Raw genomic sequence first — 24,640 nt, 5'->3', positions numbered from 1 at the left:
TATGTAGAGCTGTACACATAGCAGTGGCTTAACCTGTGGTCCATTAAATTGTCTAATTGTGATAACAAATTGCTAACCTTTGCCAGTTAAATGAACACTTGCTCAAAAGTCCGTGTTCCTTAAGGAGCTATAAAAGTGGTCTAACATTAAGCCTGCCAGTTAAGAGTTGTGCAGTACCTAAAGTACATAAGCGTTTCAAAGAGCCTGTTAGCCTGTCTTGATTTTTATCTAAGAGTATACTTTTTTAAAAAACTTTTCTATATCTGGAAGGATAAATGCCTTTATTGAACAAGAAGTGCAGAGAAGGCTCCAGAATATTCATCATAAAGCTGAGGATAATGACGTTAGCTTGTCCTGGTCTACGGAGAGTTTAAAGGTGAGCAGAGATGGGTAGGAAATCCTGACATTGAATGCACTATGTGTAACCACTGATTTGGTTTTATTATTCAATAATTTTCATGTTTTCCTATACGTACTTAATTTTACCAAAAAATTAAGCAGCAAATCAGGGATATCAGTTCTAGATTTTGCTTGTCTTTTTTTTTTCGCAAAGGCTGTTTTATGTTGTATTCTTTTTTTTTTTTTTTTTTTTTTTTTCAGGGAAGAGTGTATAAATGCCAATAGGAAGCTTGCAGATAAAGTAAAAATCTTCATTTTATGTCTGTAAAATACATTGATAAAATTCTGTCCAGAGGAGCGGTAATTGTTTATACTTGCAAACAAATGCTCATTTAAAAACTTGTGTTCTAATTCATCCAAAGACTGGATTGATTGACTTCTAAGCCAGTGGTTTAATAAATATCAGTGAGAAAACAGTTATTTTTGGCTATTAGAAAGAGTGTCTTTTCCTAGAAATACTTTTAAATGAACTTACACAAGACAGACACTCTTTTTTAATAATCACCTGTACTTTTTTTGTTCTTAGGATAATGAGAGGCTTAATAATGGCACTGTTCAACGCAAGCTGAAGTATGAGGTAGGTCATAATTTGTCAGAATGAAGTGGTTGTCTTAAATTATGGCATGGCCTGTAATTAAATTTCTTAATGTTTAGCTGCATAATTAGAACTTTGAATTCACAGCAAGATTAATGGCTAATCGAGACAGCAATGTATTTTGCCAGCTGGAATTAAAGTGATTTTTTTTTTTTTTTTTTTCAGATTGGGCATAGCTTTTCCCTGTTTCTTCCTTGTTTTGTCATGATTCTTCATTTGGAACAGTATCCCTTTCCTGATTTTTTTTTTTTTAGAGGATAAAAGTATTTAATGAGGAGAGATTGTCCGAATTCAGAATATCACTTCCTATTTGTGACTCACAATGAACTCACTACTATAATATTAGCAGCAGCATCAGGCAAATTTGCCTTTGTCATGAAGGATTTGTACGTGTATCTTTAAGCTGAGGCTTAGGCCTCTCCCACTGTGTCTGGTTGCCTGACTATCGCTTGAAACATAGTTATTTACTTGTCTTGGTGAATAAATCCCAAACACCTTTATGGATTTAAACCTTAATAATAGGAGGGCTGCAACATCTCCAATTTGGACTTTTTTGGACTCCTGTACTGGTGTTTTTAAATTGTGTTAGAATTTTTACACTCTCTCTTGATAGTATAGGATTTTTTTTTTGGTGCACGTGTGGAAAAATAATAAAGGGCTTAAAATTTTTGCATTGCCCTTTGACTTTCCTGACGTTTTCAAGTAAAGCAAACACAAAGGAAGTGAAATGGATACTGTACAAAGGAAAAGCAGTGGTGGGCGAGGAAGACCAACCATTCCTGAATCAGACCTCAATCAATTCTGTTGGATTCTCTCTCTCTGATTTTGAGAGATTGTACAATGATTGTACCAATTTAGAATGATTGTACAAACCTAATCAAAACCAATCCTCAATTTAAAAAATGTTCAAATCAGAAGATTTTTTTTTTTTAAAAGACGTTTCTATTTTCTTCTTTTAAAATTTTTAACAGAAAAGTCAACAGTGGCAGCCACATTATGGCTTTCCATTTATGTCTAAAGATGACAATTGTGCTTCTGAGTTGTGTGGAGAAAACACAAGAGTAAGAGACCATAAAAGACAGAAGGAATATACAGAGATGTGGGATTTATTTTCCAGTTCTGGAAGAATCTCCTCCCCTTTCACATCAGAGAAGGCATTTGAGAATGAAAGGAGTAATTCAGACCAGGAGAGCTTTTCTTGTCGTTGTGACATTGAAAGTAGTTCAATTCACTCCAAAAATACTAATACTTTAAAGAGTAAGAATGTTCCTTATCAGAATGTTTTATCTACTTCTTTACAAAATCATGACTTAAATGATGTGGCTTATCCGCTCTGCAAGGTTGAAAATTTCAATCATTTTGATGATAAAATAATGACTTCTCAGGACTGTGACAGCTCAAGAACTGAATCTGATTGTTCCCACTTGAAACAGCTGTCTCCTGTAGGATCCTTAATGGGTGCTAATGAGCAGCCTGGCTTTAACAGCTTATCGTGCCTTCTCTTTTCTCAGTCTGATGTGCATTCTGAAATAATAACTGGTAAAGAAAACAGGCCATTTAAAACAGTGCACTCCACAATCGAAGACCAGTCTCGTAATTCTCAGCTTCCAACACAAAAAGCCTCTGGTTGGATTTCTTTTAAGTCAATAGCTTCTCATCTTGATGTGAGCCCAGAGCACATCTATGGTTTGGGATATCTTTTCAGTAAGCTTTCATGTCTTTACAAAGACACCAGTAGTCAGCTGCTCAACAGTACGGTGGTTTCTAAACAAATTAAGGAGTTGGGAAGTTTGTGTGACAGAAGTGAGAGATGCGCACAAGCAGTATCATTAATAAAAAATCTGCCATTTATAAGAAACTTGCAAGTAAATGTGTTCTTCAAGTCAGATGTGAATCACGACATGTCCCGCTCTACCAATGATGCCAAAGGTCATACTGAAAACGTCATTCAGCCTGAATCCCCTGTTCAAGAGGCTACCATGATGGGTGTAAGCACAGAAATCTCTGATACCTGTGCGAGAAAGCCCTCTGAAGGCTTTGCAGGCTGTTGTAAAGATGAAGAGCTGGAAAACAGTCTTGTGTTAAGACAGAATTTTGTGCATTTTCCTGATGTCTTTTTGAAGCTTCAGGTCTGTTCTTTGGAAAAAGTGCTGGAATCTTTCACCTGTGCCTGACCTCAAATTTGTGTTAGAATGGGCGAGTTGAAAGGCATATATTGGCTTGCTGTTGGCAATTGCAAAAAGCCTGATCCAGAACCTGCTTGCTTGCTGTTGTTCAGCTCCGTTCTGTATGTTGTTGTTTCATCAGTCGAACAAGACGTCTGCCAGGGTTCCTTGGCAATGTTTCATGAGGTTCCCATGGTCACTATACAAGAGATTCAAGTTGGCTTCGCTGGACAGAATATTAGTCTTCTGTGTTCTGCTGAAGATGATATACTCACAATATTTACCTATAACAAACACTTCACCCAAAGAATTTGCCATGACATAATGAGCATTTTGATTTCTGCAACGGATGATGCTGTTTATTTAAATCACCAGCTCTTAAAAGATGATTTGATGCAGATTTCACTTGACTGGACATCAGAAGTAAATGACTTGGTTTTTTCAAATGGAGTACGGTTGTCCTGTAAATTTAGAACTGAATTAGTTGATCTGGTTTACTTACTCCATGAAAATATGGGAAGTATTAAACCATCATTAGGTGATGTTCATGTACTGCTATATACCTCAGTGAAAGTAGACTCTGCTAGGCAGACAGTGTATAGAGCTCTCGTTCTTACAACTACTCATATAGGTCTCTTAAGGGAAAATAACGTCTTTTATCCTGCACCCAACTTTCTGGATGCTTCATGCCAGCGATCACAATCTGACAGTCTTCAGTTGTACAGTTTGAATGATATCCGATGTGTAGTTTTGCCAGACAAAGAGAATTTTGCAAAAATTGAGCTTGTGTTTTCTAGAAGGAACAAGGTTGGATCTGATTCAGGAATTGGTTTTTCTAAGTACTGTGAAAAAGAAATAAATACTCAACTGACAGTTATCCCATCAATTCTTCAAAGCAGTTTGCATATCCCTTTGGAAATCTGGAAATTAACATTCAGTTCAAGTGAAGAAGCCATTTGGCTAATTATGCATCTGACTAGGTGTTGAAATCCAAATACGTTTAGATACATCCAAAATATGAGGCTAATGAATATTGATGAAATCCTCTTTTTATTTTTTTTTTTTAAATCTAAGGAAATACTGTAGGGTGTGTACACACATCGTAGCAAAAATCATTACTACTTGAGTGCTTACTTTTTGTGAGTCTCTAATACGCTGTACATACATCTACTTGGGAAGGTTAGGAAATTGCATGTTTCTATCTTATGTGGTAGGTGGATCAAAACTGTAATTACAGCTGTGTCTTCTGATTTCTGTTTTGGCTGTTGTTTCTGGCTCCCTCCATCTCCTATCTGTCTTCATTAATGTCTTCTCCATCCCTCCTTGATTGCTTTTCCTGAGTCTTTCTGAACATCTCAGTTTTTCATGCTTCTCATCTGTTTCATGCCCTTGATCTCAGTATTTCAAAACATCTGCAATGTTTTCTTTTTTGTCCGAACTGTGTGTTTGGGTTACCATGGTACGTTCACTGTATGCTTTTAACACTAAGGTTGTTTATAGCTTTTATACTTAGAATTTTGGGAAGAATGTTATTGACAATTCTCTTCTGCTTCTGGGTTTTGCATTAAGGATTATTGTACTCTTGCATTAAAGTTTGTCACGCGTATTCTAAGTTGTGTTTGCTGAGGGTACTGGGAATTTGATGGATTGTCCATATCTCTCTTCTCCTGGGTTTACCCTCTTTTCCTAGAGCTAAGAGATGTAGGCTACATGAAAGCAGTGCAACAGAACAAGAAAAATGCAGAGAACATCCAATACTCTTTTTAGATTTTCCTCTCCCCTCCTTTTGCAGGGAAGAAATGCATGGCTTTAAGTCATTCCTATTTATTTTGTCAAAATAGTTAACTTGGTCTCCCCCACAACAGAAAAAGTCTTTACATTCCCTTGATGAGAGTGTTTAAGGGAAATGCGATGTGAAAATTAACCTGGTTAAAGGATGTAAACTGGTGTTGGGTTTGCTTTAATTAGCATTTTGGCCTTTGGTCATGCTACTATACCTGTGGTAAGACTAAACGTTTTGGGGTTTGTGATCTACATCCATGTTTCTCATGCTGTTAAACGGATAGTTAGCAACTGGGGATACTACCTGAAGGGGGGAGTAAGTTTAAAGTTCTCTCCATGTAATGTGCCTGGTCTTCTGCTTGCTTACTAATGGGGTTGTTGATGCTGTGAGATTGCATCTCTTACAGTCTCTTTAATATTACATTCCACGAAATAATGGAACTATTGAACATTACTAAAAGGCTTCCATTAGTTGAAACTTCCCTTTAGCTTAGTAGAAGGTTATTCTTTACCTATTATCCCTGTCAGATGTTCAAATAATAAGCTGTTGTCTCCCATCTTTTGTTTCCTCCCTTGTAGAGGGAGCTAAATACCTTTGAATCCTGTTCCTTGAATGTGCCATCTGCCTTGTTCGAGGAAGATGGTCCCTGGCAGAAAAACCAGTGGTATCTAATCTGAAATTCTAAATTCTGTAAGCATATTTGCAGTAGAGGTGCAATCTTCTACTAGACAGAGTTAGACTTCAGTCTCTCTACTACTGTAAGAACATTTCCCATTTGTTCTTGCCATATGTTAAGGCAGGCTAATGTAATTCACGTGGGATTTAAAAAGAAATAACTTGCATTGGATGGGGAAGTTGTGTCTGGAAGAATGAATACTGGTTTGGATAGGGAATTAAGGTGTTGGGGTTTTTATATCATGACAAAACTTTCTACTACCGTAAGGAAGTCCAAAGATGAGAAAAATGTATCACGCTATTTTTAAGGTAAGGTTTGTGGTTTTTAACAGAAAAAAGTATACACAAATATTTCACAGAACATGGAGAAGTCAGAGTAGTTATGAGTTGGAGTGTAGCCTCGTGTCAGTCCAATTCAAGAGTGGCTTCCCCATTGACATCAGTAAGGCATTTCTCCCGAAAGTTAACGTTGAGTGGCACAATCTGGAAGGACTGTCTTAATTAAGGCTGTTAAATGATAGCAATTTCTGCAAGTAATTACTTTTCAGATTGTACCCCAAAGTTAAATGTTTGTGCATGTTGTGTTCCAGATAACATGGTTTTCGTCTTTTGTGTTTGTTTTCAAATCTAACTCAATGAATATTCTGCTCTTTTATGAAAAAATGACTTCACAGCAGTATCTTTTATTCTACTGTAAATGAAACATAACATAATGATCGATGTTTATGACTATCAAAGCATTATTTAATGTATTAGGGTGTGATTTTTACAGTATTTTGTGTTCGAGATTATTTTGCTCTCTGACTGTTAGCTGTTTGTAATAGTTCCCTGAAAATGACTGCCAATAAATTATGTGTTGACAGAGGTGGCTTTAAGAGTGACTTTATGGTTTTATTGTTGTTTTAAAATAGATGATATTGTTGTCAAGGCAGTGAACTCCTCTTTCCCCCAAGGAAAGAATTGTTTACATTTCTATGCTCCAGAAATGAGTTTTAGTTGAAAAGTCAGTAACTTGGGGAGAAGTGAAAGAAGGGCAAAATGGAGAGGAGAAAATATTGGTTGTGTAAACAGAAGTCACTAAAAATATTTTTCCATTCCAATGCAAACTTTTTTTATGTTTTGACTAAAAAAAGAAATTTGTGGAAAACTTCTAGAATTAAGTCAGTTAATTTGAACTAAATTTCACTTTCTTTGTATTTTCTTTTTCGCTACTCCTAATGCTAACAATAAGGGAAATGACATTGGCATTTATAATTGACTAGGAATGAAATAACAGCCTCCCCTTCTCGATAGCTGGATGAGGATGCCAGAAAGCTGTCTGTAATATGCAGCATTCAGAGAGGCATTTATAAATGAGTTTCAAACTTTTCTCCAGCTCCTACACAGTATCAAGTGTACTGGGAGTTACCAAGCATTGCTAGAGAGAGACCGAGTGTCAGTGTGGGGATAGCATTGGTCAAGACTGAAGAATTTTGACCGAGCAACACGTCTCATGGTAGTTGCTAAGGGATTGAAAATGAATGTTGGGAATACCGTATCTATACAAGTGGTGGATAGCATCACTAAATACAAATATATAACATTGTCATAACTTTAAAGTGATAGTTTTTCAGTCTTTTTTGTTATCGTTAACTTACATTTGTCATGGTGCTGTTATTTTTTTAAGTACAAGTACATTAAACTTTTCAGACCAAATATGTTCAGCTGAGAAAGTGGAAGACTTCTTAAAAGGCAGTTTCTCTACTTATTCACTGTAAATGCTTACGCTACTTTTGGTCATGCTTACTCCAAAGCATTAATCTTTTCAGTTGCAAAAATATTTTGATTTTGACATCAGTTTACAGATTCCATCTGGCTGTTCATCAGAGGAATGTGCCGTCATTACAAATACCTTTTCGGACTTTTTTGTCAAGACCATGAAAATTTATCATAGTTGAGTTTTCTGTTAATTAGATATGATTTGGAGAACATAGTAGGAAACTGTTCTGAGAGTGGATTACTATGTTATCTATACCTTATTTAATTATCAAATGAGTTTGGATTTAAAAGTTCAAGATCTAGGCAATTTCTGAATTGCCTTGATCCCCTGCAGCTTGGCATGATATTGTAAACAGGCTTCTTATATAAAGATAAAGACATAAAAAAAAAGTTTGACTCTCTAGGCTTGATTCATATATTTATTTTTTTCAAAGAGGGTTAATATAAAGTTTTCTGCTTTCCCTTGGTTTTGATATCTGAGCTGAAAATGCCTTTTCAAAGAATAAGCAATATTTTTGAAGATATTTCACCTCAATTTTTTTATGCATAACAAAATGGTAGGGCTTGCTTATAAAAGGAGATCTGCTTTGTTTTCAAGTTTCCTTCATTATTTGAAATAATTTCTGCTTTCTCCATGCTCTCTTTCCCTGCTCTTCTGGCCAAGAACACTTTCTCATTTTTAGTGAAGTTCTTCTCTTTTTTTCCTTATGTAGTGATTTTGGTTTTCCTTTGTTCTCCCTATTTGGTATTCACATGAAAGCGGATGGTCTGTCGTTCTCTGGGAGCAAATCCAGACGACCTAAAGGACCCAATTAAAATTAGTATTCCACGCTATGTCCTGTGTGGGCAGGGAAAGGATGAACACTATGAGTTTGAAATAAAGGTAAGTGCTTTTCAGTTGCTTCTCCTTGATGTTTGGGGTCTCTGTAGACACGTTGCTTGCATTTGTACAACGGTAGCATCATAATAGTTTAAAACCAAGTAGTTTCTAGTTTGCTTTGTCTAGCTGTTGGTGTTGAGTTAGCAAAGCTCGAAATAGCAGCTGGAAACGCACCTGAGAATCTGTAGATTCCAGAAATGATCTTACTAACCCCAGTGAAATATAGGGGGGTTTTCACTAAGTGCAATTTTTCGGTTCTGCCTCTTTCCATTGTCTAAGTGGCCTCAGTACTGCTAAATAAGAGAGGCTGTGAGAAGGCACGCACAATACAGGACAATGCAAAGACAGATATTTTTCAAGAGGATTGGTTGTACACAGGAGGTTGGTGGTCAAACTCTTGGGGTGAGCGGTTCCGGATCCAATATTAGAATAATTCAGTTGAAAGTGTTGCAGAGATAAGGGTTAAATGCATATTACTTACAGGAAAGGCCTGTATTGAGATGTGAGTATCAGGTATAGAAAATTATTAGACTTGAAATATTTCCCCGTAGTAGTGAAAGCATAATTAAAGTATTTTGCACATAGCCACAACAAAGGCTTGATTCCTTTCAGGCTCTCTTTGTTGCTCTGATTCTTCCCACCCTGCTTTTCCAAGGTCTTGCTTCACCAAACTGGTATCTGCTTCCGCTCCATTCTAGTGGCTTCCTTGGTTGATCTGTGCAGAAACGCTGGGAAAAAAATGCATATTCATTATGTTTCCTCTGGTGCAAAGCCAGTATTTTTTCAAAGTGAGATGTGAAGTCTAATTGGAAATGTGTTCTCAGCGCATGTGGACGTGTAGTGTAACTGATGTACATAGTGTCAGAAACAGAGCTGACAGCCACCTTCACTGAATGCGCTGCCAGATGCTCCGGTAGCTGGGGGAAGTTTGGAGTGACCTGCCCTCACAGCGCACAGGACCATTGCTGAGCTGTGCTCACATTCTCTTTTCCAAAAGCTTTAATTAAGATGGGCAATCTTAGCTCTGTGTGAGCTAATGAAATTTTTGTCTCGAAACATATTGCACAATTTGTGGATGAACTACTTCCTTTTGCCTTTTGAACTTTTAATTTCATGGGGTCAGCAAAAGCCCAGAGCCATAGAGATGCTGAGAGAAGAGTAAGCACATACAAACCTCCCCAAGGACTGTTTTAGCCACCAACTATTTTCAGCACACAGGATTTACTGAACTGGGTAATGGTTAGTGAAGGTAAATACAGTAAAAAAAAGTATTTTCTCTTTTTATTGGTGGATTATTTGTTGGTGGATATATATTTTTTTTTTTTCAACTATTTGCCCTTCATCTCTAAAATTCATGTAAGCAGCTGCAAGAGCTTAGGAAAAGTTAAAGAGTATGTGCAGGAAGACTTGGACTTACCTGGAAGAAATTATAATAGAAGAAAAATGTTGGAAAGGGTTGGGATTTGTAACCAGGGAAGAACTGGAGCATGTATCAAGGAGATACACAAATGCATGTGAAACTAGGCTCCAGCAGTTCTGGTGCTTGTATTTGGTTTCTGTGAGAAGCGAGGCTTGCAACCTACCTTCAGTGATGGCATGTAGTGAGCGGATGCTCTGGCTAAGAGTGGGGTATATGGAACGCCTGTTCTCTTCTGTCCTACTTGCCAGTACCATCTTATCTCTCTCTCCTCTGCCATTTCAAGGCTGCCTCTAAAACTGTTGGTTAAATTGCTGCTTTGAAGTTCAAAGCAAAGAAATGTATGACATACAGGGTAGGGAATGGGCTATCACTTTAATAGTCATATTCCATTGCTGTCAACATCCTTAGAATACTAAATATTTTTATTGAAGCTCCTACGGACCTTACTTTAGCAGTCTTTGGGGTGTTTCTTACAGTCAGTCCCTTACACAAATCAATCAACTGTTTATGCTTTTTCCTTTGCCTCCAGGTCTCTATGTCACAGTGTGCTGCTTTTGCTGTGGTCAGGATTTGGCTCCAAGCTACAATCCACAGGCCTTCCACAAACTTTTCTATTTTAAACCTTTCCCCTGCAGACCTCCCAGCTCTAAATTGATCTGTATTAATCTTCAGCTGCTGTTACTTTTATTCTGTGGGAAATCAGAATATATGGTGTAGTGATTTCTTTTGCCTTAAAAATTAGGAAGACAGTAAAACAGGGCAGGGAGGAGAGAACATGCATCTGTTTATTTCATCCCTTTGTGATGGGTCAGTATACTATGTCAGCTGTTGAAATAATTCCTTATTTCAGCCTTACTTTACTTTGTTCAAGTTTATTCTCAGGTGGTCTCATACCAGAATATGTGCCAGTTTTAGGAAAGAGCTGGGGCGTTGTTAATCTAATTTCCTTTACCAGCTCCCAAATAAGCTTTCTTCTTGGGAAAATGGGTCGCTTACCTATTTGCATGTAACAGCACTTTGAAATCTGACAAAGGGACAAGGGGTGATGGAGTGGAATTGTAAACCTTTGAATCCTAGGTATCTCAGAAGCATTGTCTCCAGCAGATGTTTCTAGTCATTGTGTTTGTAGTTAAATCCTGGCATATTGCTGTATAGAGGACCAAATGCAACAAATTTCTATATGTAACAATGTTCTGGTTATATAAATTTCTTTTTGTGACATGCGTAGTAGAGTGACTTCCACTTCTCTTGGCAGCATCGCATTCAGTTCGTAAGTCTTTCAACCCCAACATACCATCCAAAAATGCTGGTTGTTTGGATTTTTTATTGCAGGTTCAGCATCTTGTCCATCTAGACGTATATAACATTTGGGAATGGGCCAGTAAGATGGTCTCTCAGGTTTTTCCACTGGGTACAGATCCTACTTTAAGATGTTGAGTGAGTCTCATGAGAACCTATTGGAGAGAGTTCAAACTAGAAACAAACCCATACTTTAATATTAGAGTTAAGATAGCACTTTCTCCTTTTGCAGCAAGAGATGTCACGGAGCTGTTTGTGCTGGTCTGCTATTCAAAATTGACTATGAATAGATATATTTTCAAAAAAGCTTCCATTTGAGTGACAGTTTTATATGTTGTCTTTAAAGACACGATGAAACAGTAGTAACTTAATCAGGTCTAAACATATTTACGTTAGAGCTGAATCAGAGCACCAACAAACTATTCTTGTATTCTCCTCTTCCTTCCATCTTGTGATACACGGAATATTCAGACAAGGCTGAGCTGGAAGCAGCGTGTGGGAAGAGCTTTTGCGTGGCATCTCTAACAGACAGTACCTAGGGAGGGCAGAGGGAGCAGCGAGGAAGGGGGAACTCCAGCTGACATAAAGGCACATAGGGTCCCCCGAGAGCAGGTGAGGGAAGCAAAGCCTGGAATCAAGCACAGCCCTTCAGGGGACCCTCTGGCAAGAGGCAAAGTAGATAAGGCTTTTCATGTTTATTCAGCTTTCCCTCGTTGTTCTGAGTTCTCTCATTTTATTTATCCTGTTTGATATTCCTTCAAAACTGACTTTTTCTTGTGTTTCAAAGCCTTTCAGTCATCTTTGCCAAGTTCTCCACAGAAGATCCAGGCAGATGCACCCCAAAGCAGTGCTTTTCTCCAAGTGTCCTCACAGTTCTGTTCAGGCAAATGCTGGCGTGGGTCTGCTCAAAATGTCCCTGTTTCTAGTCAAAGTTTCTTTCTGAGCTCAGTGAGCTATTGCAGAATTGGAGTAAAGCAGAAGCGGTGCTCATTGATACATAGTTCTTGAAGAAAATGATGCATGCCCCATAGCCCCTCTAAATTAGAAAAAAGAAAAAGCCCAATCTTCCCTCAACTCTGTCAGAGTAGTACCCTCAATAACAAATAGAAGATGTTCCAAGGAATTTTTAAGCAAGTTTTAGCTTTTCAGATATGAAGAACAGTTTCAACAAGGTCCGTTTGGAGAAATACGAATTTTCACAATTACTGTAGACAGTTTAACCAACTCAGATAAGTAAAGGGGGGCGTGTTCTGTTCTTTCTGATCGCTTCAGAATCAGGTGGAATCCCCCCTTCCCTCTGCCCCTCCCCATGGTTTATTTTTATTTCTATGGGGCAGAAGGGAAACACATTCTGTGTCATGCTTTACAGGGAAAGTTGAAAATATCTGTTAAGTTATTTTCTGTCAGTCGTCGTGCAGAAGAAAAGTTACAGAGACAGAACTGTAGTATTTCCTTTCTAATTTACAAGTTTTACATAGGAAATGGTGAGCTTGAATTAAAAAAAAAAAAAGTCACAATTCTTGACACAAGTCTGGGATCACATAAGTGCCCAGATAAGAGTATTACAGATTTACTCGACCATATATATTTTTTTTTTTATTAAGAAAATGTTTTTACTACTGTATTAGCAAATTACAGGTAAAAAGTAAAGGGCTTTTAAAATTAGCTTTACTTGGTACTGTTCAAAAGATTTACATGTGTCTCAGTCCCCTACATACAGAGCTTATCTAGTCTGTCATACGGCTTTTTTTAAATGGGGGAAATAATCCCAGCCCAAACTGGTTGCATCAGCTGTGGAAGTAAAAGGCGCTGTTCTGGAAATGCTATTGCTGTGCCAGATGCGCTGTAATTCTCCTATTGATCCTAACGACATTATTGTGGAGCTTTGAGGACCAGTTAAGATTTTGTTTAGCTTTGAAATTCATTTTCCAATAATATCAGCAGTAACAACAATACAATTTTGCAATGCATTACCTGCTGAGCTCATTACAAGGATTAGGAAAGTAAACAAAGAGGGTGACAGGGACTGAGTCACCAAGCCACCAGGGAACACTCTAGAGAAAGTCCTTCAGTTTCCCTGTTTTCCTCCCTCTCCATCTCTAACAAGCAGTTTATTAAACTTTGTAGAAGAAAACTAATAAATAATTGGCTGCAGACAATTTGATTTGGGTAAGTTTGGTACCACCTTATCGCCTAGAGAGCTGTCGGATGCACAGCTTGATTGATGGACAAGCTGTTGCACGCGCTTTTCCCCAGGCTGCGTAGCTGGAAGAGTCCTGGGCACTTTGGGCTAGATTGCTCCCCTAAAGGCATGTTTCTGTGAAAAGCCCAGGGAGGGGAAAATGGTCACTTCTGAATAAAGGTCACGTACAAATGAGATTATCACAGCAAGATTTCACAAGTCAGAAATATTAAAATATGGAATTAAAGCAAAAAGAAAGCAGGAATGGGTAACATCTTTATTATATGATTATCCATTGCGCTTTAATGTTTACTTGAACATTGAAATGACAAAGCCCTTTATATTAAAGTAATTATTCAGAACAAAATGGTTGATTGGTTAATCAAGATCTTGCATATTCCCGAATTGTTACTTTTAAGAGACAGGCTTAACTAAAAAAAATGTTAAATCCATTCACTTGATTTGTAAAGTGTGAGACACTCTTAACAATATATTGAGGGCGGGCAACTGTGTGAATTTTTTAATAAGGAAATATAGTCCATCATGCAGATGTCCTAGTAGCAGTCAAGCTTATTGGTGAGATGAAAGATGACTTTTATCAGAAATAATTAATGTACTTTGTGGAGATGAGCTAGAAGAACCTACGTTTTAATATTTGTGAAAAGTTTTGAGAAGGCCAATTTTGTTTACTTACATCTTTCAGTTAAAAATAGAGGTAGAAATAGGAAAAAAAAAAAACCCCAAACAACAAAAAACCAAAAAGCCTGGTTCCTGATGTCAACAGACATGCAATAACTTTCAGTTTCCAAACCACTTCCCCCGGTTCCCTGTTCTACATACACCTGCAAAGGCAGCGGGGATGGGGAAGAGTGGGCCAGAGGTGGATTTCTTGGGAGCATGAGGTGGCACTTGTGGTGCTTGGGTGCTGGTTTTCTCTGGGTGTATTGCTCTGGGGTTTTTTTTTCCTCCTACTCGGTTACCCTGCTCCATTGTGACTTTCTGTCACTCTGATACGCTCAATAGCGAGGGATCTGCTTGTTCATTTTAGGAGTCACAAATATCTTTCATTTCATCAAATTTCAGATAGTGAAAAAACTTTCTTTCCCTGTAATTTTTGTTGGTTTCTCAGGTTCAGTCAGAATTTCATGAATAACTGCTGGCAAGGTTGGCTTGTCTCCCCCCTTTGCTCCTGTTGCTGTGTGGTTTATTCACAGGAGTCATTCTGTTGATTTTAATGAAATTTGCTGTATAAATGGGGTGTTCATCAACATATTGATGACACAGGCACAGAATGCTTTAAAGGAATATCTTCTACTGAAAGCCGGCATATGTAACTTCTTACCCTACAGATTGGAATCCCATTCTGCGTGGTAATGAATTCTGTGTGTCCAAGAAGCACGTATTTATTATTTGTGTGTGTGTATATGAGAACATATACATTTCTATGGATGTATAAAGAGGCTACATTACGCTTGTGCTGGGTGCTATTCATTCATTAATGGAACACCCACTGATTGTAATGCTGTGAGCTGCAGAGCTGCACCGAGGATGACTGGGGATATTTTAATGTGTTTACAGCCTTGACAAACCACTCCAGAATAAGGAATAAATGCATTCAGATTTTTACTTTGCAATCGGTGTTCCTTAGTAAATATGGTTCTGTCACTGTAATGAAAGAAAAATTAAGTAAATCTATAAAAGCTTACGAATTTAAGGCAACTGAGTCTGATAACCTTGTATTCTGCATCATTTTTAGTGTGCGTGTTGTGTGGTTTTACTTCTGTTTCTTTTTTCTTTTTTTTTTTTGGTCTGATATAGATAACAGTCCTGGATGAGACATGGACAGTGTTCAGGCGGTACAGTCGTTTTCGGGAAATGCATAAAACTTTAAAACTGAAGTACCCAGAGGTAAGTTTTGGTAAAACTTCTTTTGCAGAAAAGGGTGGAGGTAGAGACTTGAAAATAAGGTTTTTTTTGGTTGGTGTGTTTTTTTTTCGTTTCTTTGAAAGATGCTTACTCAAAACCAATATTCCTCTTACCTGTGTGCTTCTAGTAAGATTGGCAAGCCCTTCAGCAGTTTAAAGCTCCAAGGCTGCTAGATACAGAATGGATGTTGCAGTGAAACTGTGACTCCGTGTGTTGCTTGGAGGCATTAATTCCCTTTATTGCTGACTGGCAGCGTTCCCTGGAGGTTCCTGTTTTGTTCATTGCAAGGTACTTGCAGTCAGAGTGTCTCATCTGGACAACACCTCATTTAAAAGAAGAGCGTTGTTCCACAGATACCTTTTTGTAATAGTGGCTTCCAGGTTTCTGCAAAATGGAAAATTGATCTTTCTGACCACCTCAGAGACTCTGGGCATTCAGAATATGAGGAGCTGTGCCTGACAGCTTCAGTTTTGTTAGAGTGAGCATTTGTAGAATTACAGTCCTTGGTTTCCACATCTAACTTTTAATTAACATTTTGCTTCGTTTCTACTTGTTCCCTTGTATATTAGAAGAAATAAATCATTCAAGCAATGGAAGTGATCCTGATTTGAGAGTTAGCACAAGAAGCCTGGGCCATATATTCACGGGCAATATATTAAAAAATATTAATATGTTCAAGAAAGAGAAAGATGCAGTAGTGTGCAAATGCTTTCTTCGTCTTCATTGACATATTCTTTAAGCTAAAATCTAATTGAGCATGGAACGAGCTTGAGTTTTAAAAAGTAAAATACGTAGATCTGTGTTTTGTGGAGATTCTGGGACTTAGGATCATTCCCATTCCAAAACAGTATGAAAACCAGAAATTGAAACTACCAGACACCAAATATCTTAAGGAAAAGTTTAAAAAAGAAAAGAAAGAGAGAGAAGGTCATCTTTTCTGATTGTTGAAAAAAATTTAAAGGTAAAAAATGAGTTTTGAATGGAAAATCAAAATGTTCTCTTTCCACAAATGCTTTTAAAAAATATTACTTGTGAATGACCATCAGTATCATATTTTGGATTCAAACGAATTGCAATTTCCTCTTGGATGTTAGAGTTATAGTCTGTCAACGGTAATATTCCAAATGCATCTAGCTCTCGAAAAAACAGCTAGGCAGTCATCCAGTTGAAATAGGAGAGGGCCACCTGAATCCCTCCACAGACTGATCTTCCCCATGTAGGAAAATGTGTTTGAGTAGACTTTTTCACGATCTGTTATTGGTCCTGTTAATACATCAAGGAACAATTGAGTTTGGCTTTTACAGTTATAGGGAGATCAACTTCTTTCTTTTATGTAGTCATCAGATTCAGGAGGAATCTGACGTTCTTAAAGCCACTATTAAAATGTCCTGTGTGCTGCAGCACATTAACGTCACCTTTTTGAATCAAACATTTGTGATTCACAGTACAAATCCAGGCTTTTTTGGTGTTACAGGAGGGGAGTGGTGTTTTCTTGGGTTTTGGTTTTTTTGTTTTAAGAACCATGAGAACGTACGAGTGGTATTAGTAGGTCAAAATAAAGTCCAGCATCCAAGAACATACAATTGAGAAAAAATCCCAGCCTGGAGCAAAGCTACATAGTTTTCTTCATCTTGGAGTCTTCCCAGTGGAACTTATTGTTGTTGTAATTCATAGGTCACGATTAATATTTTTCATGTGGATTTAATCTGTATTTTCCATTCTCTATACCATGTACTTTATAGGTATCTTACACAGCCAATTTTCTTTTGCTGCTTTCTTTTTTTTTTTTAGCTTCTTCCCCCTGTTTGCGGTCATGCTTGCAAGGTTAATATATTCTCTAGTTTAATGTGCCAGTTTGTTTCTTACTGACACTTCTGTGTTGCTATATGTCTGTGTCTTAGGTGAACTTATTGAGATTCACATCTAGTACTTTAACGGAATTATTGGTTTAACTATGCAGATGATTAAGTTTCTGATTTCCACATAGGAAATGCATTATAGTATGTTTCATTAAGTTGTCTGTTCCCTTCTCAACAATTTTTTAAAGTCGGGGCAAATACCAAGTCTTACAACTTTCCCTAAAATACGATACTCTTTGGAGAAGTATAGTAACATGTTTGGGCTTCTAACATACTGAAAAGAAATGTTTAGTCACGTTCCTGTAATGATAGATCTATAGCTTTAGTAGTATCTTCTTCCAGCCTTTATCAAGCCTCCACTTCACAACAACCTTCAGTAAATTGTCAGTGAGGTTCGAGTATGCGTATCTTTGCCAAGTACAAAGCACACTAAAGTTCAGGAGAAGCGAGATAAGCGTTTGATCATGTCATCTCCTGCTTTTAGATAGGTACTGTCACTGAAGCTCCTGTTACGGAAACCCTTGCAGTACCGATGTTGTCTTCTCTATTTCACATGGTACAGGCTGTTGTAAGTCTCCACGCCTGCTTTGAGACTTAAGGCACCACAAGGAAATGGCAAGTTTGTGGGTAGAAGAAACCTAGCTAATACGCAGTTGGTTTCTTCTGCTCATCAGCATTTCTACAAGCTACTGTGTCCTTGTTTATCAGAGGGGAAGAGCACATTGTGATGGATGAAGTACACAATATCATACGCTGTGTTAAAGATTTGGTGTGTGTTTTCTGTGAAGGAATTGCATTATCAGTGTTACACATGTGAATGATTGATAGCTTCACATATTTTTACCTTTATTTAAAATAGCCTTAATTTATAGTAATTTTGGATTAGTTTTGCAGCATAAGTAGAAGTTCAGTTTGTTTGGTAAATTGAAAATCATTTGTCAGCATCTGCTCATCTGTCATTGACCTAATTTGGGATTCACCATGATGCGAAAATGCATTTTAATACCAAACTTGGCAAAGTTGCATACTTAGTTACTGTATATTATTCCAAAGAAACTTGATCCTTAAAAGCGATGTTATCAGAATCCATCAGTTTAATTTTATCTTGCATAGTTCACCTTCCAACTCTAAATTAATATTTATAATGAACAGCGAAAATACTGTGGACGTGTTTAATGTATGAGTGTCCTGCTTTTAGAAGTGAACTTTACAGCTCATTAGTTGCTGAGCTCTGAGTTACTACATCAGTATTTTAATAATTTGCTGATCTTGCATTTCGTGTTGCTGCCACTGAATTCCCAAAGGAAAGTATAGGCAAACTGATTTACTAGGAAGGTTGGTTTGTTTTTTTTTTTTTTTTTTTTAAAAAAAGGAGTATCTCTTTCAGAAGCGGAAACTATCTAATGTCTTCCAGTCTTACAGTATGCCATATATTTCATATACCTGCATATTTCTTCTAATGTAATTAAGTGGCTGCTGACAACTGGATATCTAATTGAAATGTGTCATATGCAAGTTTTGAAAGACTGAAGGAGCTGCAGCAGGGTGAGATTGTGCCAGTGGCAGATATGTAACATTTAACAGTGCCTATTTTTTTAGGTCTGCATGATTGTCATTTGCCCAACTTCAGCTTTCTTACGCTGCTAGATTGTTAATGACTTTCTTACTATTTTTGGAATTCTAATTAAGACCATACTTTCAGTTGCAGTAGTCTCTGTAATTAATGTACTTTTTGTTTGTTATTAGCCAGAAACAGGAGCAAACGGGGTCTTTAATAGAGAACTTTCAGAGTAAGATTCTCCCTTTTTTTCCTTCTTTATCTTTTCTTATCAGTTCATTGTTTTGAAATACTACTAGAGTGCTGGTCTCTGCAGAAAGCCTTCTCTTCTTGATCATCATCTTGCTGTGAGGGAAAACTCACTTTCCCATCTCCGTATCTCCGTTAGTTCAGCAAGTTTGAGTGATGCACTGTTGTGATGGCCAGCGTTCCCTTCTGAACGCTTCCTGAACACTCCCTTCTGAACTCTTTCAAAGGAGAGCAGGGGAACAATTGTCTATTTGTCTTTACCTACCCAAATCCAAGGTTTATGAAGTCCCTCCTTCATGTGGGAGTTCTTAATTGCCACCTGCACCAGGTTTTGTGGGGCTTTCACTATAGGTTCTGCTTACGGAGTTCCCTGTCATTCTTCTTGAAGTCTCTTTATGTGTGCATAAAAATTTCTACATGGTGTTAAGGGAAGCACATACTATTGAGGCATTTTTATTACTAATAGTGATTCTCAACTTAAAATATTAGTAAATCCATGGGCAGCTGCCAAAAAGAACCTAAAAGGTATGCTTGCATTTATAGATTCATTCATGGAGATAAGGACGTATGTCTGTAGGCAAGATTTCTGCAGGAGTGCTAAAGCTATTGACTTCTAGCTTATTCAACAGAATGCAATAAATTGTGTATTTGTATTTGATCTATGGAGGTCTGTATAGAGATATATATTACTATCTTTCACGGTCTCATAGAATAGTTTGGATTGGAAGGGACGTTTAAAAGTTGTCTAGTCCAAGCAAGGACATCTTCAACTAGCTCAGATTGCTCAGAGCCCTGACCAACCTGACCTTGAATGTTTCCAGGCATGGGGCATTGACCACCTGTCTGGGCATCCTGTGCCAGTGTTTCACTACCCTCATTGTAAAAAATGTCTTCCTTACATCTACTCTACATCCACCCTCTTTTAGTTTAAAGCCATCGCCTCTTGTCCTATCGCAACAGGCCCTGCTAAATAGTCTGTCCTCATCTTTCCTTTAGGCCCCCTTTAAGTACTGAAAGGCTGCAATAAAGTCTTCCCAGAGGCTTCTCCAGGCTGAACAACCCCAACTCTCTCACCCTGTCCTCATAAGAGAGGTGCTCCAGCCCTCTGAGCATCTTCATGGCTTTCCTCTAGACCTGCTCCAATGTGTCTTTCCTGTGCTGAGGACTCCGGAGCTGGGCACAGTGCTCCAGGCGGGGTCTCACCAAAGCGGAGCAGAGGGGCAAAACCACCTCCCTCAACCGGCTGCCCAAGCTTCTTTTGATGCAGCCCAGGATGGGGTTGGCTTTCTGGGCTGCGAGTGCACATTGTCAGCTGATGTCCAGCTTTTCATCCACCAGAAACCCCAAATCCTTCTGGGCAGGGCTGCTCTCAACCCTTCCGACCCCAGCCTGTATTGATAGCAGGGGTTGCCCCAACCCAGATGTAGGACCCTGCACTTGGCCTTGTTAAACCTTAGGAGGTTCACATGGGCCCACTTCTCAAACCTGTCCAGGTCCCTCCAGATGGCATCCTGTCCCTCAGCTGTGTGTGTCAACCACACCACTCAGCTTGGTGGTGTTCACAAACTTGCTGAGGGTGCACTTGATCCAACTGTCTACATCATTGATGAAGATATTAAACAGTCTAAACCACAAAGGGACTGTTTATAATTTTTAAAAATTGCAGGTTGTAATTGAACCAGCTTCCTCTTCTGCTGGTCTGGTTTTTGTCATCTTGCATGATTCAATGGATGCATAATACCTATATCTGAACCAGCAGGAACGTCTGTGTAAAGTTAAGCCTTCAAGCCTTGTGATCTGCCTCTACCCCCATCTGCTATTCCCACCAGGGAAACAAGTGTGCACGATATATTGCAGTAACACATCAATATCATGAATCTCGGAGGCTGGGATTAGAGACTGTTGCTTGGATGACAGGGTTTTTCAGGTACATTAAGTATTGGCCAGTAAACATTCTATTTCATAACCGTTAGGAAAAAATGCTGTCTGGTTTCCTTTTTTCTTATTTTTTTGTGTAGTGTTCTGGAGGAAAGGCTCTCATGGGTAGTGTCAATGAGAGTTATATTCCTTCTTTTCATTTCTGAAGATAATATCCTCTGCTTATCAGAAATCTCTTTGTTTGACGGAGTATCATTCTGTTTGAGCGAACTCGAGACTCTTGTCAACTGGAGGAGTTAGCAGGCTGCTCTTTGCATACTTGTATGAATTGCATGAAATTCAACAAGCAGAAAATCTTTTTCAGTTTTTCAGAAATAGTACATGAATGTTTTTGAAAATATATTCACAACATTTGTTGCAAGCTTATTTTAAAAATATTTTTAAATATTTCAGATTTTTCAAAACTCAAAAGTAGTCCACTCATTTTTTTTTTACTGGAAGTATTTTGTATCTCAGAGAAGAGAGACAAGAAATGTTTTGTATCTCGGTGAAGCCAGTTCCTGTTTCATCCATCCGTACTGCCCACAACCAACCAACCTATTATGTATATGTTTGCTATTAAAATAGAACAGACACTAGTTATTGTAATCCTTTCTTGAGTTCTTTTTATACTCTTTTCTAGTCCTACTTATTGATTAGGAGTAATTCAGGTCTGTAATGATGAAGGAAGAGGCATGAACTGTTCATGTAACCACCACTGACTGATCTCGCTGTCCTTTCCTTTTGCCTCCTTACTCCTCTCTTGGGTGGCTGCCAGGGAAGGATCTCGGTTTGCTTTTCAAGTGGTCCATACATCTGGGGCTCTTGATAAGTAATAAGAAATCTTCAGCATGAAGAATGGTGAGGGGATGAGTTTGAGGTGAAGCCATTCATTTAGGAAGAGCGTACATGGATTCTGGAAGAGATTCCAGAATCACTGTCCAGGATCACTGACAGAGAAAAGCAATTTTTTACTAACTTTCAAGACATGGTTGGTGGGGGTTTGGGGATTTTTATTCTTCCTCCCCAATAGTCTCAAAGATAATTAGACAATTCCTATGTATTTATGTAATTATTAAATTATTTTTAAAAGTCTTATCAGGGATGCGGAGTTCTCCCTCTTAAGGAAGAATAGAAGCAGAGAAATTAAACTGGGAACAGAGCGCTTAAGGCAGCATTTTGGCTGGGATCTTGGCTGTCTGACTGCTCCAATTCTGGCTTGTAACTGTGCAGCTGTAGCATTTCATTAAATGTAAAATTTTTGTTAATCTCCTGGGATTACTTTGAAAGGGAAAAGGATGAGGAAGCAATAACTTTGAGGTTCTTGGCTTGCAGGGCTGTCGAGCCAGTTGCCATGTAACTAGTGAGCTCCTGGAGCTTAGGAGCTGCTTTGGCAGCAGAAGTCAAAAGCTTGTTGCATCAGAGCTGGCTGGCCTGAAGCTCTGCTGGTTTTACCATTGGATTTTCTTATTTACTGTCATCATTAACGGTATATTTAATTAATATAGAAGATTTAGGTAGTATACTCACATTGAATGCAAAACTCTGGAGGTTTGGATGTTTCTAGTGTTCGACTGTAAGCAGTGTAAAACACTGTAATTAACTGTAACTAAAAACTTCTAAGATGATATTTAAATGAGTTTGTCCTGAAACCTGCAATGCTTAGGCCAAAGCCTTGATCCTGCGGTGACTGAAGTCCCAATCCATTCACAAGTTCAATGACTGTTGAGATTGATGTTTAGAAAAAGGCATAAAGAATTTAATATGACAACCGTAGGACAAACGCTAAGAATGAATAAACAGTCTAAAAGCTTTTTTTTTTTTTTTGCTGGAAACTGTATTTTTGGGCACAGATTAAACTGAAAATTACAACATTGATGTTCTTATAAATAGCAAATGCCATGATGTGCATTAAAATAATATCTCTGGCAGAATTATAAGGATATAGAAAAGCATTTAGAGAATAGTTTTTGAAATATGTATCCAAAACAAACGGTAGACCTTAATTTTATTTCCTAGCCTGGAACTTTGCTAGCCTTGGTATCTTTCCATAAATATTGAAAGAAAAATAAAGTAGTAATTTTTAGAATACATATCTGTGTGTAAACCTTGTAATGCTATTATACAAGCATGTGATTATAGCCTTCACCTTTATTCAGTACAAATTACAGTAATTATGGTATAGATAATTTTACCATTCATATTCTTGTCACTTATAACAGTCAGGAAGTACATACACAGGAAGCATATTTTGTCACATACACGTTTCCAGCTCCCATTCCTAATTATATTATGTTCAGAGAGTTCTGAAAGCCTGAGGGTTTATATACATAGTACTTCCATATCAGCTTTAGTTTGCCACCAGCTACAGAAGTGATTTAAGAGGTAGATCCTTAAAAGCTTCACCTGGCCTTTCTTTCTGCAGCAAAAGACTTTTGGCTGCTGGTATTTTTAAAAGAAATTTCAGGACTTTGCTCAGTACGTTCTGTCTACTAATGAACAGGAGAATTTATTCCCGTAAGTAAAGTGTGAAAAACATCACTGCTAATCATATCATGTAGTTCAGTGCAAGTTTGAGTATGGGGAAGTCTGTTTATTCCATGTGGTCTCTCTGAATTCATAGTTGCTAACCAGGACGGGAGCATCTGAGACACAGCAAACCCCCTGGCATACTTGTTTCCAGCATAATATGCAATTCCCAATCTATTTCTAGTGGGAAAAATGAATACAGTGTGTGAATTTTTTGTCGTTAAACTGAATCTGAATGCGCAAGAGCCTTGTGAAAGCCTGGCTTTGGGATTAATTTGTGATTATTGTTGTTTTGTGTACTAGATTTGTGCAACAAAGTTTTCTTGGCTTGGTACAGGCAATTCTGCAGAAATGCAGTTTCTCTCTATCTGTCCTCCTTCGCCTTTCTCCCTCCTGTATTTTGGTCAATGATGAGACCCGTTTGGTTTTTTTGGTCTGTCCCGAGCAGCTAATGAAACCTGTGAGTTTCCAAATGGTTCTGTGGGTAAACACCATTAGCTTTTAGGTCCTCTGATAAATGCAGCACGAGACAAGATTAACCTGCAGGCAGACGTCAAATGCCAGGTTTCATTGATTGTGCTGTGCAAAAGTCTTATACATTAGTATAATGTATAAAATATATACAATAGTCTTGTACATTAGTAATGTAAAAATTGAAAAAAGCATTTTAAGAGAGCCAAGTCCTTCATCTCATAATTCACGAACCGTTTGACAGAGTAATTGCTTTGATTATTTGAGTATCAGATTTTCAAGGCTCTGCACACTTACCTAGTGAATTTGCATCATATCAAAATATTCGCGTTGTTTTACCAGTAAAATGGTTTTAGATGGATAACAGCTATCTGTGAGAGGGGAATGCCTGTGAGAAGAACCTTTCCTGGACAACGTAACTTGAAGTTCAGGTCCTTGGTGAGATTCAGCCATTCCTTGGCTGCTCCTGACTGTAGGCTTGGGGAACGCGTTTGGCTGCAGTTCTGTGGCTCTGTTTTCTTCCTGATTAGTGAAAGGCAGAGGCAGGATTGGAGTTTTTGCTGTTTCTTCCTTTTTTTTAATGATTGCCTTGCTTTGGAGGGCTGTAAGACTTGTTCTCCATTAATCATTAGCTGTTATTGACAGCCTCGCTGTCTTTGAAGGGTTTTGCAAAGAGCAGCTTGTTCTCACTGTGTTGGTCAGGGATATGCTGCTAGATTAAGTAGAGTTTTCAAATAGAATCCTTTGGTTTCAGTTGATTTAGGATACGACGACCCAGCTGTAACTCTAGTTTTTGTGAAAATACGCAGGTTAGTTTTGAACAAGTAGCATAGATAATAGCAAAAACTGTCTGGTTCCAACTGTGCTGCCTGTTGCATTTTCATTTAGACAGTATTAATGACACAATTGCAGATGTGAAGCTGTGTGATAGACTTTATTAACTGCCTAACCTGGAGGATTATACCAAGCTTCTCT

The 24,640-nt window shown here is 38.0% G+C and overlaps 1 protein-coding gene across 1 annotated transcript in view; it reads left to right on the top strand.

Annotated features, from left to right (window-relative positions):
• Window positions 1-24,640, top strand: part of KIF16B (kinesin family member 16B) — a 139,578-nt gene that overhangs the window by 85,058 nt on the left and 29,880 nt on the right. Inside the window, exons 21-24 of the mRNA XM_074150465.1 lie at window positions 271-376; window positions 926-976; window positions 8,136-8,258; window positions 14,975-15,064. Of these exons, the coding sequence (XP_074006566.1) occupies window positions 271-376; window positions 926-976; window positions 8,136-8,258; window positions 14,975-15,064 (370 nt within the window). The remainder of the gene's footprint in view (window positions 1-270; window positions 377-925; window positions 977-8,135; window positions 8,259-14,974; window positions 15,065-24,640) is intronic.

The sequence above is a fragment of the Numenius arquata genome, chromosome 7 (genome assembly GCF_964106895.1).
Source record: "Numenius arquata chromosome 7, bNumArq3.hap1.1, whole genome shotgun sequence".
NCBI classification, from domain to species: domain Eukaryota; kingdom Metazoa; phylum Chordata; class Aves; order Charadriiformes; family Scolopacidae; genus Numenius; species Numenius arquata.
This window is presented reverse-complemented; position numbering and strand designations above follow the sequence as displayed.